Source organism: Gorilla gorilla, chromosome 1, assembly GCF_029281585.2.
Source record: "Gorilla gorilla gorilla isolate KB3781 chromosome 1, NHGRI_mGorGor1-v2.1_pri, whole genome shotgun sequence".
Lineage (NCBI taxonomy): Eukaryota > Metazoa > Chordata > Mammalia > Primates > Hominidae > Gorilla > Gorilla gorilla.
The window spans coordinates 84,719,456-84,736,022 of NC_073224.2; the positions used below are offsets into that span (position 1 = coordinate 84,719,456).

The 16,567-nt window shown below is 38.3% G+C and overlaps 1 protein-coding gene across 13 annotated transcripts in view; it reads right to left on the reverse strand.

Annotated features, from left to right (window-relative positions):
* Nucleotides 1–16,567, reverse strand: part of DNM3 (dynamin 3) — a 576,940-nt gene that overhangs the window by 384,981 nt on the left and 175,392 nt on the right. For all 13 annotated transcript variants that reach the window (XM_031012314.3, XM_055377773.2, XM_063710835.1 and 10 more), the window contains 2 exons: nucleotides 1,069–1,167; nucleotides 320–480 (listed from right to left, as the gene is read on the reverse strand). In XM_031012314.3, coding sequence (XP_030868174.1) covers nucleotides 320–480; nucleotides 1,069–1,167 — 260 coding nt within the window. The remainder of the gene's footprint in view (nucleotides 1–319; nucleotides 481–1,068; nucleotides 1,168–16,567) is intronic.

Sequence of the window (16,567 nt, forward strand, 5' to 3'; positions counted from 1 at the left end):
TATAAAAATTTAACTTCTCAAGATAACTACATATTACAAGTGAGTATATGCTAAAATGTATATCCCTGTTCACTGTTCCTAAATAGGTATGTGTTTCTGCTTTGAGAATTGTTCTTGCAATAATAGGAAGGTGAGTTCTATTCACTGAGAACGGTAATAGTGTGAATCTGAGGTACTAATATTCATTTTTAAAATCCCTATCATTGAAGCTGCATGTCTTGTTTTGGAAAAAAAATAAACTTAAAAATAATAAATATGAATTCCAGCACCCACTTACATATTTCATAATTGTTCTTGTTGCTTGAAAGAACATTTTTACCTGATTAAGGACCTTCTGCAGGTGTGGGGTTCCCATTCGGTCAGCGATATGTCTGTAAGCTGGGTGGGAAAGGAAAAACTTCCTCTCTGCCAGCATGGCTGCCTTTATGTCCTTCTTCCCATCTATGTCCTTCTGGCTTCTGTTTACCACCCCCACGTAACCTGAAACAAAACACAAATCTATGGAGTTGGGGACACTTTTTGTGGCTTATTCTAGGGAGATTTCAAGGCTCTCACATAGGCAGAGTAAGAAAGGCAAAACTAGTTTTAGGCCTGAAGACTGAGTTCCTTTATAAAACTCAATGGGAAACATCAGTATTGAACACAGGCTGCTGATTGAGCTCACGATAATTTTTTAGCATCAGTACAATAATGCCTCTCACCCTCAAACTGTGTGCATTTTAAGAGAGTGTGTATCTTAGCAGTTTTGTCATATAGCAGGCAAGTAAATACCAGGCTTACAATAGTATAAGTTTATGTAGCCTATGATGAATATTTATAACCTCCCTTCAAACTCCTTCCTTTTCCTGTTTTCTTATTCCTGTTATTTTAAGGAATAGTTCTCCCTTTGGATTATTTTCTAATATATCATTTGGGAACATACAGCCATTCCAAAAAAGTATAACTAATAATAAATCCATTCCTTACAACTGAGAAGGCATTAAAACCAAACCTCCTAGTGGCTTCCCAATCATTTCTCTTCCATATAACAAAAAAAAAAAAAGTCTTGTATAGACCACAGTACATTACCCCTGCGAAGAGGCAACAGTTTGTTCTCTAAAACATCCCTGGCATCCGTTCCTTCATCCATAAGGTCCAGTTTGGTGATAACTCCAATGGTTCTCAGACCTGCATCATAAACAAACCCAACATTACACAATTTGCAGAAGACTAACAAATTTTAGACATATATGTCACAATGCTAAATGTAAAGCACATTTGCCTGGTCCTTTTCCCATTTCCTTCTGTCTTACTTTGTTTTCTAAGTGCTACTTGAGTTTGGTGATTTCAGTGTGATGAGGAGGACAGTTGCCAAACCACCCATCCAGAAGATAACCTTCAACCCAAGGGAGAAAAACAAATAGCTATAGCACAAAAATAATTTCAAAATATAAGTTTATTTTTGTACCACGCATATATGGAAATTATACATTTTCATTTTGCTCCTAAGTTCTCCACCTAATATGAATATTTGAAATTTTTATGTATTACATTATTAAAAGCAAATAAACAAATAAATAGGTTATGCATGGACCAATGATGAGAGTGCGTCATAAACCAAGGATTACTATTGATCCAGTTCTAGTCACTGAGGTCAAAAAAATTAAAAGAAGAAAAGCAGGTAAAGTGCCATCACCAAAAATAAACTTGTAAGCCACACAGCATTCACTATTCCTTAGAAAAGGAAATATGATTTAATGGAAAGAAGACTGTACTAGGAATTACAAAGCTTGGATTCTAGTCTCAAGGCAAGTCACCAAAACTCCCCAGATCTCAGTTTTCCTCACCTGTCAAATAAAGAGTTAGAAACCATGATCTCCAAGGTTTCTTCCAGTAATAAAAATGTAAGAACCTAGATATTTTGTGTAGCACGTCATATACATGATATTTGTCATTTGCTTTCTTCATTAGATGAAATGGACAGTATTTGCCTAGTAATTTATATTGCTTTATGTTTTATTTTACTTTAAGTTCCAGGATACAAGTGCAGAATGTGTAGATCTGTTACATAGGTATACGAGTGCCATGGTGGTTTGCTGCACCTATCAACCCATCATCTAGGTTTTAAGCCCTGCATGCATTAGCTATTTGTCCTAATGCTCTCCCTCCTCTCATCCCCAACATCCTGACTGGCCCCAGTGTGTGTTGTTCCCCTCCCTGTGTCCATGTGTTCTCATTGTTCAACTCCCACTTATGAGTGAGAACATGTGGTGTTTGCTTTTCTGTCCTGTATTAGTTTGCCGAGAATAATGGCTTCCAGCTTCATTCATGTCCCTGCAAAGGACACAAACTCATTCCTTTTTATGGCTACATAGTATTTCATGGTGTGTATGTACCATATTTTCTTTAGCAGTCTATCATTGATGGCCTTTTGGGTTGGTTCCAATTCTTTGCTACTATAAATAGTGCATCAATAAACATATGTATGCATGTGTCTTTATAGTAGAATAATTTATATTTCTTTGGGTATATACCCAGTAATGGAATTGCCAGATCAAATGGTATTTCTGGTTCTAGATCCTTGAGGGATTCCCACACTGTCTTCCGCAATGGTTGAACTAATTTACACTCCCACCAACAGTGTCAAAGCATTCCTATTTCTCCACATTCTCTCCAGCATCTGTTGTTTCCTGACTTTTTAATGATCGCCATTCTAACTGGCATGAGATGGTATCTCATTGTGGTTTTGATTTGCATTTCTCTAATGACCAGTGACGATGAGCTTTTTTTCATATGTTTGTTGGCTACATAAATGTCTTCATTCGAGAAGTGTCTGTTCATAACCTTTGCCCACTTTTTGATGGGGTTGTTTGTTTTTTTTCTTGTAAATTTGTTTATGTTCTTTGTAGATGCTGGATATTAGCCCTTGTCAGATGGGTAGATTGCAAAAATTTTCTCCTATTCTGTAGGTTGCCTGTTCACTCTGATGATAGTTTCTTTTGCTGTGCAGAAGCTCTCTAGTTTAATTAGATCCCATTTGTCAATTTTGGCTTTTATTGCCATTGCTTTGGTGTTTTAGTCATGAAGTCTTTGCCCATGTCCTGAATGGTATTGCCTGGGTTTTCTTTTATGGTTTTTATGGTTTTGGGTCTTACATTTAAGTCTTTAATCCATCTTGGGTTAATTTTTGTATAAGGTGTAAGGAAGGGATCCAGTTTCAGTTTTCTGCATATGGCTAGCCAGTTTTCCCAACACCATTTATTAAATAGGAAATCCTTTCCCCCTTGCTTGTTTTTGTCAGGTTTGTCAAAGATCAGATGGTTGTAGATGTGTGGCATTATTTCTGAGGCCTCTGTTCTGTTTCATTGGTCTATATATCTGTTTTGGTACCAGTACCATGCTGTTTTGGTTACTGTAGCCTTGTAGTATAATTTGAAGACAGGTAGTATGATGCCTCCAGCTTTGTTCTTTTTGCTTAGGATTGTCTTGGCTACATGGGCTCTTTTTGGTTTCCATATGAAATTTAAAGTAGTTTTTTCTAATTCTTTGAAGAAAGTCAGTGGTAGCTTGATAGAGGTAGCACTGAATCTATAAATTACTTTGGACACTATGGCCATTTTCATGATATTGATTCTTCCTATCCAGGAGCATGGAATGTTTTTCCATTTGTTTGTATCCTCTTTTATTTCCTTGAGCAGTAGTTTGTAGTTCTCCTTGAAGAGGTCCTTCACATGCCTTGTAAGTTGGATTCCTAGGTATTTTATTCTCTTTGTAGCAATCATGAATGGGAGTTCATGCATGATTTGGCTCTGTTTGTCTCTTATTGGTGTATAGGAATGCTTGTGATTTTTGCACATTGATTTTGTATCCTGAGACTTTGCTGAAGTTGCTTATCAGCTTAAGGAGATTTCAGGCTGAGACAATGGGGTTTTCTAAATATACAATCATGTCATCTGCAAACAGGGATAATTTCACTTCCTCTCTTCCTATTTAAATATGCTTTATTTCTTTCTCTTGCCTGATTGACCTGGCCAGAACTTCCAATGCTATGTTGAATAGGAGTGGTGAGAGAAGGCATCCTTGTTTTGTACCGGTTTTCAAAGGGAATTCTTCCAGCTTTTGCCCATTCAGTATGACATTGGCTGTGGGTTTGTCATAAATAGCTCTTATTATTTTGAGATACGTTCCATCAATACCTAGTTTATTGAGAGTTTTTAGCATGAAGGGATGTTGAATTTTGTAGAAGGCCTTTCTGCATCTATTGAGACAATCATGTGGTTTTTGTCGTTGGTTCTGTTTATGTGATGGATTACGTTTATTGATTTGCATATGTTGAACCAGCCTTGCATCCCAGGGATGAAGCCAACTTAATTGTGGTGGATAAGCTTTTTGATGTGCTGCTGGATTAGGTTTGCCAGTATTTTATTGAGGATTTTTGCATCAATGTTCATCAGGGATATTGGCCTGAAATTTTCTTTTTTTATTGTGTCTCCACCAGGTTTTGGTATCAGGATGATGCTGGCCTCATAAAATGAGTTAGGGAGGAGTCCCTCTTTTTATATTGATTGGAATAGTTTCAGAAGGAATGCTACCAGCTCCTCTTTGTACCTCTGGTAGAATTTGGCTGTGAATCTATCTGGTCCTGGGCTTTTTTTTGGTTGGTAGGCTATTAATTACTGCCTCAATTTCAGACTTGCTATTGGTCTATTCAGGGATTCAACTTCTTCCTGGTTTAGTTTTGGGAGGGTGTATGTGTCTAATAATTTTTCCATTTCTTGTAGATTTCCTAGTTTATTTGCATAGAGGTGTTTATAGTATTCTCTGATGGTAGTTTGTATTTCTGTGGGATCAGTGGTGATATCCCCTTTATCATTTTTTATTGTCTATTTGATTCTTCTCTCTTTTCTTCTTTATTAATCTGGCTAGCAGTCTATCTTGTTAATCTCAAAAAACCAGCTCCTGGATTCATTGATTTTTTGAAGGGGTTTTCGTGTCTCTATCTCCTTCAGTTCTGCTCTTATCCTAGTTATTTCTTCCCTTCTGCTAGTTTTTGAATTTGTTTGCTCTTGCTTCGCTAGTTCTTTTAATCGTGATGTTAGGGTGTCAATTTTAGATCTTTCCTGCTTTCTCCTGTGGGCATTTAGTGCTATAACTTCCTCTATAAACACTGCTTTAGCTGTGTCCCAGAGATTCTGGTACGTTGTGTCTTTATTCTCATTGGTTTCAAAGAACTTATTTATTTCTGCCTTAATTTTGTTATTTACCCAGTAGTCATTCAGGAGCAGGTTGTTCAGTTTCCATGACATTGTGTGGTTTTCGTGAGTTTCTTAATCCTGAATTCTAATTTTATTGCACTGTGGTCAGAGAGACTGTTAGTTACGATTTCCATTCTTTTGCATTTGCTGAGGAGTGTTTTATTTCCAATTATGTGGTCAATTTTGGAGTAAGTGTGATGCGGTGCTGAGAAAAATGTATATTCTGTTGATTTGGGGTGGAGAGTTCTGTAGATGTCTTAGGTCCTCTTGGTCCAGAGCTGAATTCAAGTCTTGAATATCCTTGTTAATTTTCTTTCTCGTTGACCTAATATTGACAGTAGGGTGTTAAAGTCTCCCACTATTATTATGTGGAAGTCCAAGTCTCTTTGTAGGTCTCTAGGAACTTGCTTTATGAATCTGGATGCTCCTGTATTGGGTGCATATATATTTAGGATAGTTAGCTCTTCTTGTTGCATTGATCCCTTTACCCTTCTTTGTCTTTCTTGATCTTTGTTGGCTTAAAGTCTGTTTTATCAGAGACTAGGATTGCAATCCCTGCTTTTTTTTGCTTTCCATTTCCTTGGTAAATATCCTTCCATCCCTTTATTTTGAGTCTATGTGTGTCTTTGCACATACGATGGATCTCCTGAATACAGCACACTGATGGGTCTTGACTCTTTATCCAATTTGTCTGTGTGTGTGTGTGTGTGTGTGTGTGTGTGTGTGTGTGTTTCTTGAGACAGAGTCTTGCTCTGTCACCCAGGCTGTAGTGCAGTGGCGCAATCTCAGCTCACTGCCACCTCTGCCTCCCGGGTTCCAGCGATTCACCTGCCTGAGCCTCCTGAGTAGCTGGGACCATGTGCGCACGCCACCACGCCCAGCTAATTTTTGTATTTTTTAGTAACAGGGTTTCACCATCTTGGCCAGGCTGGTCTCGAACTCCTGACCTCGCGATCCACCCACCTTGGCATCCTAAAGTGCTGGGATTACAGGTGTGAGCTACTGTGCCCAGCCCAGTCTATGTTTTTTAATTGGGTGATTTAACCCTTTTACATTTAAGGTTAATATTGTTATGTGTGAATTTGATCCTGTCATTATGATGCTAGCTGGCTATTTTGCCTGTTATTTGGTGCAGTTTCTTCATAGTGTCAATAGTCTTTACAATTTGGTATGTTTTTGCAGTGGCTGGTATCAGCTGTTCCTTTCCAAATTTAGTGCTCCCTTCAGGAGCTCTTAAGAGTAAGGCAGTCCTGGTGATGACAAAATCTCTCGGCATTTGCTTGTCTGTAAAGGATTTTATTTCTCCTTCAATTATGAAGCTTAGTTTGGCTGGATATGAATTTCTGGGTTGAAAATTATTTTCTTTAAGAATGTTGATCACACCTGTAATCCCAGCACTTTGGGAGGCTGAGGTGGGCGGATCACGAGGTCAGGAGATCAAGACCATCCTGGCTAACATGGTGAAACCCTGTCTCTACTAAAAATACAAAAAATTAGCCAGGCGTGGTAGCAGGTGCCTGTAGTCCCAGCTACTTGGGAGGCTGAGGCAGGAGAATGGCATGAACCCGGGAGGCGGAGCTTGCAGTGAGCCGAGATTGCACCACTGCACTCCAGCCTGGGTAACAAAGCAAGATTCTGTCTCAAAAAAAAAAAAAGAATGTTGAATATTGGCCCCCACTCTCTTCTGGCTTGTAGGGTTTCTGTAGAGAGATCTGCTGTTAGTCTGATGGGCCTCTTTTCTGTGTAACCCGATCTTTCTCTCTGGCTGCCCTTAACATTTTTTCCTTCATTTCAACTTTGGTGAGTCTGACGATTTATGTGTCTTGGGGTTGCTCTTCTCAAGGAGTATCTTTCTGGTGTTTTCTATATTTCCTGAATTTGACTGTTGGCCTGTCTTGCTAGGTTGGGGAAGTTCTCCTGAATAATATCCTGAAGAGTGTTTTCCAACTTGGTTCCATTCTTCCCGTCACTTTCAGGTACACAATCACATGCGGGTTTGGTCTTTTCACATAGCCCCATATTTCTTGGAGGCTTTGTTCATTCCTTTGCATTCTTTTTTCTCTAATTTTGTCTTCATGCTTTATTTCATTAAGGTGATCTTCAATCTCTGATATCCTTTCTTCCGCTTGATTGATTTGGCTATTGATACTTGTATATACTTCACGAAGTTCTCGTGCTGTGTTTTTCAGCTCCATCAGGTCATTTATGTTCTTCTCTAAACTGGTTTCTCTAGTTAGCAATTCCTCTAACATTTTTTCAAGGTTCTTGGCTTCCTTGCATTGGGTTAAACCATCCTCCTTTAGCTCAGAGGAGTTTGTTATTACCCACCTTGTGAAGCCTATTTCTGTCAATTCATCAAACTCATTCTCCTTCCAGTTTTGTTCCCTTTCCGATGAGGAGTTGTGATCCTTTAGAGGAGAAGAGGCATTCTGGTTTTTGGAATTTTCAGCCTTTTTGCACTGTTTTTTCCTCATCTTCATAGATTTATCTACCTTTGGTCTTTGAGGTTGGCGATCTTCAGATGGGGTTTCTGTGTGGACGTCCTTTTTGTTGACGTTGATGCTATTCTTTTCTGTTTGTTAGTTTTCCTTCTAATGGTCAGGCCCCTCTGCTGCAGGTCTGCTGGAGTTTGCTGGAGGTCCACTCCAGATCCTGTTTGCCTGGGTATCACCAGCGGAGGCTGCAGAACAGCAAAGACTGCTGTCTGTTCCTTCCTCTGGAAGTTTCGTCCCAGAGGGGCACCCACAAGATGCCAGCCAGAGCTCTCCTGTATGAGGTGTCTGTCAACCCCTGCTGGGAGGTGTCTCCCAGTCAGGAGGCACGGTGGTCAGGGACCCACTTAAGGAGACATTCTGTCCCTTAGCAGAGCTCGAATGCTGTGCTAAGAGATCCACTGCTCTCTTCAGAGCTGGCAGGCAGGAACATTTAAGTCTGCTGAAGCTGCACCCACAGCCGCCCCTTCCCCCAGGTGGTCTGTCCTAGGAAGATAGGAGTTTTATCTATAAGGCCCTGACTGGGGCTGCTGCCTTTCTTTCAGAGATGCCCTGCCCAGAGAGGAGGAATCTAAAGAGGCAATCCGGCTACAGCGGCTTTGCTGAGCTGCAGTGGGCTCCACCCAGTTGGAACTTCCCAGTGGCTTTGTTTACACTGTGAGGGGAAAACCACCTACTCCAGCCTCAGTAATGGCAGACGCCCCTCCCCAAACAAAGCTCAAGCATCCCAGGTCAACTTCAGACTGCTGTGCTGGCAGTGAGAATTTCAAGCCAGTGGATCTTAGCTTGCTGAGCTCTGTGGGTGTGAGATCCGCTGAGCTAGACCACCTGACTTCCTGGCTTCAGCCCCCTTTCCAGGGGAGTGAATTGTTCTGTCTAGTTGGTGTCCCAGGTGCCACTGGGGTATGAAAAAAAACTGCTGCAGCTAGCTTGGTGTCTGCCCAAACAGCCACCCAGTTTTGTGCTTGAAACCCCAGGCCCTGGTGGTGTAGGCACCCAAGGGAATCTCTTGCCTGTGGGTTGTGAAGACCGTGGGAAAAGCATAGTATCTGAGCTGGAATGCACCCTTCCTCTAGGCACAGTCCCTCCCAGCTTCCCTTCGCTAGGGGAGGGAGTTTCCCAACCCCATGTGCTTCCCAGGTGAGGCAACACCCCATCCTGCTTTGGCTTGCCCTCCATGGGCTGCACCCACTGTCTAACCAGTCCCAATGAGATGAGCCAGGTACCTCAGTTGGATTACAGAAATCACCTGCCTTCTGCGTTGATCTCACTGGCAGCTGCACACCAGAGCTGTTCCTATTCAGCTTGCCAGCCTGAGACTATTATTACTCTTTATTCAGGAACTAGTACATACTGAATTAATTGCATAAACCACATTTGGTCATGATATAACCTCCTTATAAAATATAGCTGGATTTTTGAATAGGATATATAAATTTAGTTCAAAAAGATCATGGTCTGTAAATTTCCCTTCTTGTAATGGCATTGTCAGATATGGATACCAAAATTTACCTATTCTTATAAAATTAACAGTTTTTTTACATTGTTTCTATTCTCTGAAGGATATTGAATCAATGGATATTATTACTTTTTTCAATGTTTATTGTTGGTCACAATACAAACTTTTGTGAAAATTTAAAAAGAAAAGAAAAGAAAGAAGGAAAAGCCAAAAAGATTCTCAGAGACCAAAACAAATAAACATTGTAATCTGAAACCTGAAGGAAAAAAAGATAATGTAAAATACAGAATACAACTTGATCATTTTTACTAATATTCTGAGAGAAAGGAGAACTTATTGCATTCATGGAACAAAATTAGAAGGCCATAAACAGAAACATCAGGCAAAAAATCTCAATAACTGAAAATAGGAGAGCAGAAATTAAAATGTTAGTAAAATGGTTGGAAGAAAAACTCAAGGAATTGTTCCAGAAAATGAAAGAAAAAAAAAAAAGAAGTAAACAAGGAAAAAAAAAACACCACATTGTTAAAACTAGAGAAATGGCCCAGAAGATTCAATATTTGAATAACTGACATTCCAAAGAGAGAAAATCAAACAGAAACAGTTTGGGGTTGGAGAGATCCTATTCAAGAAAATGTCCTATAAGTAAAAGATAGGAATTTATGGATTGAACAAACTCAACAAGTGCCAAACAGGAAATGAGCACACACACACATGCACATACACACAAAATGGCATATCAGTAAAATATTTCAAAATACTGGGAACTGATAAAAGATACTGAAAAGTTTCCAGAGAAGTTAAAGAAAAGACACAAAGAAAGGATTGGGAATCACTATAGCATCAGTCTTCCTAGCAGCAAACTGGAAACTAAAAAACAATAGAGCAATGTTTTTGAAATTCTGAGGGAAAAATCATTTCTAACCTAGAATTCTAAATTATCAATAAACGTGACAGTAGGAAAAGATATTTCCAAACTTGCAAATCTCAAAATATTTTACCTCCCTTTCACCTTTTTAAGAACGCTGTTAAAGAATGTGTTCTACAAAACAAGGGAGCAAACTAATAAAGAGGAAGACATGAGATCCAGGAAGCAGGAATACAACCAAGAAAAGAAGGAAGTTTTCAGGATGGTATAGATCCCAGTATGAGACCAAGAGAGTAATTGATATCTATTGGAATGAGAGAACAGAGAGTCCTGAAGAGATTTCTTCCTCTGCCAAGAAAATAAACATAAAACTACCTAATCCAGAATGGTTTTAAAGTACTGAGAGATTGAGACTTCTGTAGGGGAGATTGGGAATACGTTAGTGATAGATGTACAGAAAACTATGCAAACAAACCAAACAGAGATAATTATCAACCTCAAAAAAGACAATATCATGGAAGAAAGAATAACCAAAATTTACCACATAGCTCAGCTATGAATAACATTTTCAGGGTTATAAAAATTTATTCAGCAAAATATGATTCTTTTAGTAGAATGTAGGAGGATAAGTGCATATGTGAGTGTGTGAGTATACATAAGTATAGGAGAAGGATATAAGACAGCTAAATCCTCCTTCTCTACAGTGAGAAGTCAAAAGAGAGTATCTAAAACTAAGAAAAATAAAAAATAGTGATATAAACAGATTTCATAGAAATATGGAGGTAACTATCAAAATCAATAGCTAAAAGAATTGTAAGTGGTAGCCTCTGGAAATCAATAATCAAGAGTCAGGAGGGGTGGGCAAGGGACTGATCATTTCTATTAAAAGCCTTTGGCACTGACTTTTTCTTTTAAGAAAGCTATATATATTTATAGCTCTAATAAAAATAAAAGTTGATTATAGAAGTATTTTCTTTACTACTCCCTTATATCTGAAAAGGCAGCTAGATCTATACTTAGTGATATACCAAAATGGCAAAGGGGACCATTTTCTTATCTATATTAAGTTATACAAATAGGCAGCTTAAAATAATCAATGAACTCCTGCTGGCAGACTCAATACCTACATTGATAGATCTTAAAAACCACTGTCAGGAAGGATTTTAAAGTCATCACGCTTTGAAAGCATTTCACTAGAAACCTAAAGATCCAGCTAAAATAAAGAGCCCTGATTATGTGCAGGCTCATATAGGATTCAAAACAACCACCAGGAGATAGATACTATTATCTTCTCAAGCATACAGATGAGGAGAGTGAGACTTGGAGAGGAAAATCACACTTACCTAAGAGTCACAGACTGTGTGGCATGAAACTGGCATTCAAATCCAGCAACCTAATTCCATTTTTAATCACTAAATTTTTCTGCCTCCTAACTCTTAGCTAAATTTTACAAGTGATTAGCTATGTTATTTCCAACTAAGTTATATCATCTAAGACTGTTTACAGAACTAAGTTTGACTAGATGTCTCTGGCAAGCACAGAATTCCAGGAAGGAGAAAAACTTGCAGATTTAGAAGAGGTTATATGCAGTAATAACTAAAGAATAATTTAACACAGTTCTTGCCCTCCTAATAAAAGGAAATTAAAAATAATAAATTAAGAGCTAATAAATCATTGTGACATTGTGTTTTAATTATGTGTCTCTTCAGGAAAGAACAGCCACAATGATGAGTATTGATAGGTTCTAGTGAAGACTTTGAAAAGCTACACAAGGTACCCCAAAAGTGTGAGTGTGACATAATATAGAGATAAGTGCACTGACTCAGGGATCAGACTGCCTGGGTTCAAATCCCACCTATACCTCTTATTAGCTCTGAAATATTAGTTTCCTTATCAGTAGGCAACTGCATCAATACAGTAATCATACATTACAGTTTACGTTTTTTGTCCTGGGATAATTATTAAAAATAACCCCCTTTAACTCTCAAAAGACTTCCTTTTTTATTTTGTTGTTGTTTTGGTTTTGTTTTGTTTTTTTAGAGACAGAGTCTCACTCTGTTGCCAGGCTGGAGTGTAATGGCTCAATCATAGCTCACTAGGCTCACTAGCTGGGAGTACAGACATGCACCACCATGCTTGGGTAATTAAAAAAAAAAATTGTAGAGACAGCACCTTGCTATATTGCCCAGGCTGGTCTTGAACTCCTGGCCTCAAGCAATTCTCCTGCCTTGGCCTCCCAAAGTATTGAGATTACAGGCATGAGCCACTGTGCCCAGCCAAGGCTTCCTTTATGAAAGGCATGTAGGGAGCTTGGAAATCATTCCATCCCAACAAGTAAAAATCTGAACAAACTGAAAAACCAACTCTTCTTAGATCTGTCAGAGAAGTGAAATCACAGACAATTAGCTGTTCCCAAAATTTGGAGAGACAGGTGAATATAGAGAATCACAACTCAACAGAGCAGACACCCAAGAGCAGAAACCTCCATGGAAAACAATGCTGGGGTAGGAAAACTTAAACTGCAATCCATGAATCGCTTGAAGGCTCAGAGTGGATGAGCTTCAGGGACCTGAGTTCTGCCTTCAGAGGATTAAATAAATTCTCGCAGTAAATAAAAGAGAAAAATCCCCTTATGCTTCTGGTAGGGAAAGGAGGAAAGTGATCAATTGGAAATATCCCACAATATTCTGTTCTTTTTTTTTTTTTTTTTTTTTGACGGAGTCTCACGCTGTCGCCCAGGCTGGAGTGCAGTGGCGCGATCTCGGCCCACTGCAAGCTCCACCTCCCGGGTTCACACCATTCTCCTGCCTCAGCCTCCCGAGTAGCTGGGAACTACAGGCGCCCGCCACCATGCCCGGCTAATTTTTTTTTTTGTATTTTTAGTAGAGATGGGGTTTCACCATGTTAGCCAGTACAGTCTCCATCTCCTGACCTCGTGATCTGCCCGCCTCAGCCTCCCAAAGTGCTGGGATTACAGGCGTGAGCCACAGCGCGGGGTCCATTCTGTTCTTCTTATCAAGGTCTGACCTTAAGAGAAGTCATTTAACCAGAACCTATACTACTGAGGGTTTTCCAGAGCCTAACAGATTAGGGCGAAGGACATGTCTTACTCCAGCTTGCTCTAGCCTTCTACATAGGGGAAGAAAAATACACAACTCTAGTCCACTGTTGCCATCCGGTCCCACCTAAAGGGGTGGGGCAGGAACTAAGAAGCACCTGTGAGACTTGTGAGTCCAGAAGCACAGGCTCACTAAAAGACATGAGATCTAATCACAGGACTACAGCATGCTTCCTCTCGCTCCACACCTTACCACTACATGACTATAGCGTAGTAACCACAATGCCTTGTACCCAGTACATCATATAGCACCCAGTCTGACTATCAAGAAAAAATTACAAGGCATATTAAAAGGCGAAGAAAAAAACCCCACAGTTTGAGGAGACAGAGCAAGCATCAGAACCAGACTCAGAACTCTAACTCTAATGTTAGAGTTATCAGACTGGGAATAAAAAAAAAAAAAAAACTGTGATTAACATCCTAAGGGTTCTAGTAGATAAGATATACAGCCTACAAAAACAGATGGGCAATATAGGCAGAGATATGGAAATGCTAAGAAAGAATAAAAAGAAATGCTGGAGATCAAAAAGACTCATAGAAATGAAGAATGCCTTTGATTGGGTTCATTTGACTGGACTGGAAAAAGTTGAGGAAACAATCACCAAGCTTGAGCATATTTCAATAGAAACATCTAAAATCGAAAAGAAAAAAAAAATACTAGGGGGTAGGGTGGGAAACAGAACAGAATATCCAAGAATGGTGAGACAACTACAAAAAGTTTAACATATGCAGAAGAAGAGAGAGAGAAAGGAACAGATATTTAAAGAAATAATGACTGAGAATTCCCCCCAAATTAACATCAGATATCAAACCACAGGTTCAGGAAGCTCCGACAGCAAGTGGGATAAATGCCCCCCAAAAGCTATAACTAGGCATAGTATATTTAAAATACAAAAAAAAGCAAAAATAAAAATCATGAAAGAAGTAAAGGATTGCAAATATAAGAATTATGTCAGAATTTTCCTCACAAACCATGCACAAAAGAAAAGGTGGAAGTATTTAAGGTGCTGAGAAATAAAACATCAACTTAGAATTCTGTACCCTGCAAAATTATCTTTCAAAAGTGAAGGAGATCCTGGTGCACCAGTACTCATGAAATAAAAGAAAAAAGAAAGGAAAAGGAAGGAAGGAAGGATAAAGAAGAAAAGAGAGAAGGAAAGAGAGAAAGAAAAGAGAGGACACAGAGAGGAAGAAGCAGAGAGAGAAAGTAAAGAAGGAAGGAACAAAGGAAGAAAGGAAGAAAAAAGGAAAGAAGGGAGGGAAGGAAGGAGGAAGGGAGGGAGGAAGGGAGGGGGCGAAGGAAGGAGGGAGGGAGGGAAGGAGGGGGAAGGAAAAGTGAAGGAGTAATAGACTTTCTCAAATAAAGAAAAATTGGGGAAGTTTGTTGCCAGTGGAATTACTTCACAAGGAAACATTAAAAGAAATTCTTTAGAGAAAAGGAAAATAATATTAAGTCAGAAACTCAGATCTACATAAAGCAAGAGAATCAGAGAAGGAATAAGTAAGGTAACAATCCTTAATTGATCTAACAGATAACAGTTTGTTCAAAATAATAGCAACAATGTATTTATTCCTATTCATATGCTTACATGTAAATAAAATATTTGACAGAAACAATACAAGGAACAGGATGAAAGAATTAAAATTATTTTGTTATTATCAGGTACTTGCACTACTCTTAAAGTGGTACAGATGCTCCTGTATTTACAATGGGGTTGTAATTGGGACATCACACCATAATAAGTCAAGAAGTGTACTGAATTTCTATCACTTTCTCACCATCATAAAGTCAAAAAATTGTAAGTTAAATAATCATAAGTTGGGGAGTGTATAGTGTTATTTGAAAGTGGACATGAATTGTTGTAAATGTATATAGCAAATTCTAGAGCAACCACTTAGAAGTTTTAGAAAAGTGCAATTTATATACTAAGAAAGAAGATAAAATGGAATCACATAAAATGCTCAACTAAAGGCACAAATGGCAGAAAAAGAGTGGGATACAAAAATAAGGAAAGAAAACAAGGGCAACAGATAGAAATAGTAACAAATATAATAGATATTAATTCAACTGTGTCAGTAATCACCTTGAATGTCAATGGTCTAAATGCACCAATTAAAAGACAGAGATTGTTAGAGTGGATCAAAAAACAAGATACAACTATATATTATCTACAAAAATTTCACTTTAAATATAAAAACACACAGATTAAAAGTAAATAGATGAGGAAAGATATACCATGCTAACACTAATCAAAAGAAACTGGGATTGGCTATATTAACATCCAACAGAATAGATTTAATAGCAAGGAAAGTTATTAAGAGGAAAGAGGGGCATTATATAATAATAAAAAGGTCATTTCTCCAAGAAGGCATAACAATTCTTAACATGTATGAATCTAACAGCAGAGCATAAAAATACCTGAGGAGAAACAGAAAGAACTGCAAAGAAATGGATGGATCCACTATTACAGTTACAGAATTTAACACTCCTCTATCAGAAATGGATAGATCCAGCAGGCAGAAAATCCGTAAGGAAGGACATAGTCGAACTAAAAAGCAACATAATCAACTGGATATAATGGACATTTATAGGCTACTACATCCAACAGGAGAATAAACTTTTTTCTATAGTTCACATGAACTTGACTGAGTTCATGGACACTCACGAAGACAGACCCTAACAAACACACCCTAACAAATTTAAAAGAATAGAAATCATACAATGTCTGTTATCAGATAACAGTGGAATTAAAATAGAAATCAATAGCAGAAAGATAGCTGGAAAATCTCAAAATGTTTGGAGATTAACCTATACACTTCTAAATAACACATGGGTAAAAAAAATCTTATGAGAAACTTAAAAAACAGTTTGAACTAAATGAAAATACAACTTACCAAATTTGTGGAATGCAACAAAAGCATTGCTTAGAAGGAAATGTATAATATTGAATAAGATATTAGAAAAAAAGAAACATCTAAAATTAATAATCTAAGCTTCTACCTTAGAATACTAGAAAAAGAAGAGCAAATTAAATCCAAAGTAAGGAAATGAAAGAAATAATAAGAACTAGAGCAGAAAATCAAACTAAATCCTGTTTTTTGAAAAGATTTATAAAATCAATAAGCCTCTAGCCAGACTAAGTAGTCAAAAAGAGAGAGCATGCAAATTATTAATGTCAGATATGAAACAAAAGACATGACTACAGGTCTCATGAACAGTAAAAGAATAATAAGAGAATATTATGAACAACTGTATACCCATAAATTTGAAAACCTAAATACAATGGACCAATTCCCAGGAGGCTGAGGTGAGAGGATTGCTTGAGCCCAGGAGTTTGAGGCTGCAATGAGCTATGATTGCAACACTGCACTCCAGCCTGGGTGACAGATTAAGAT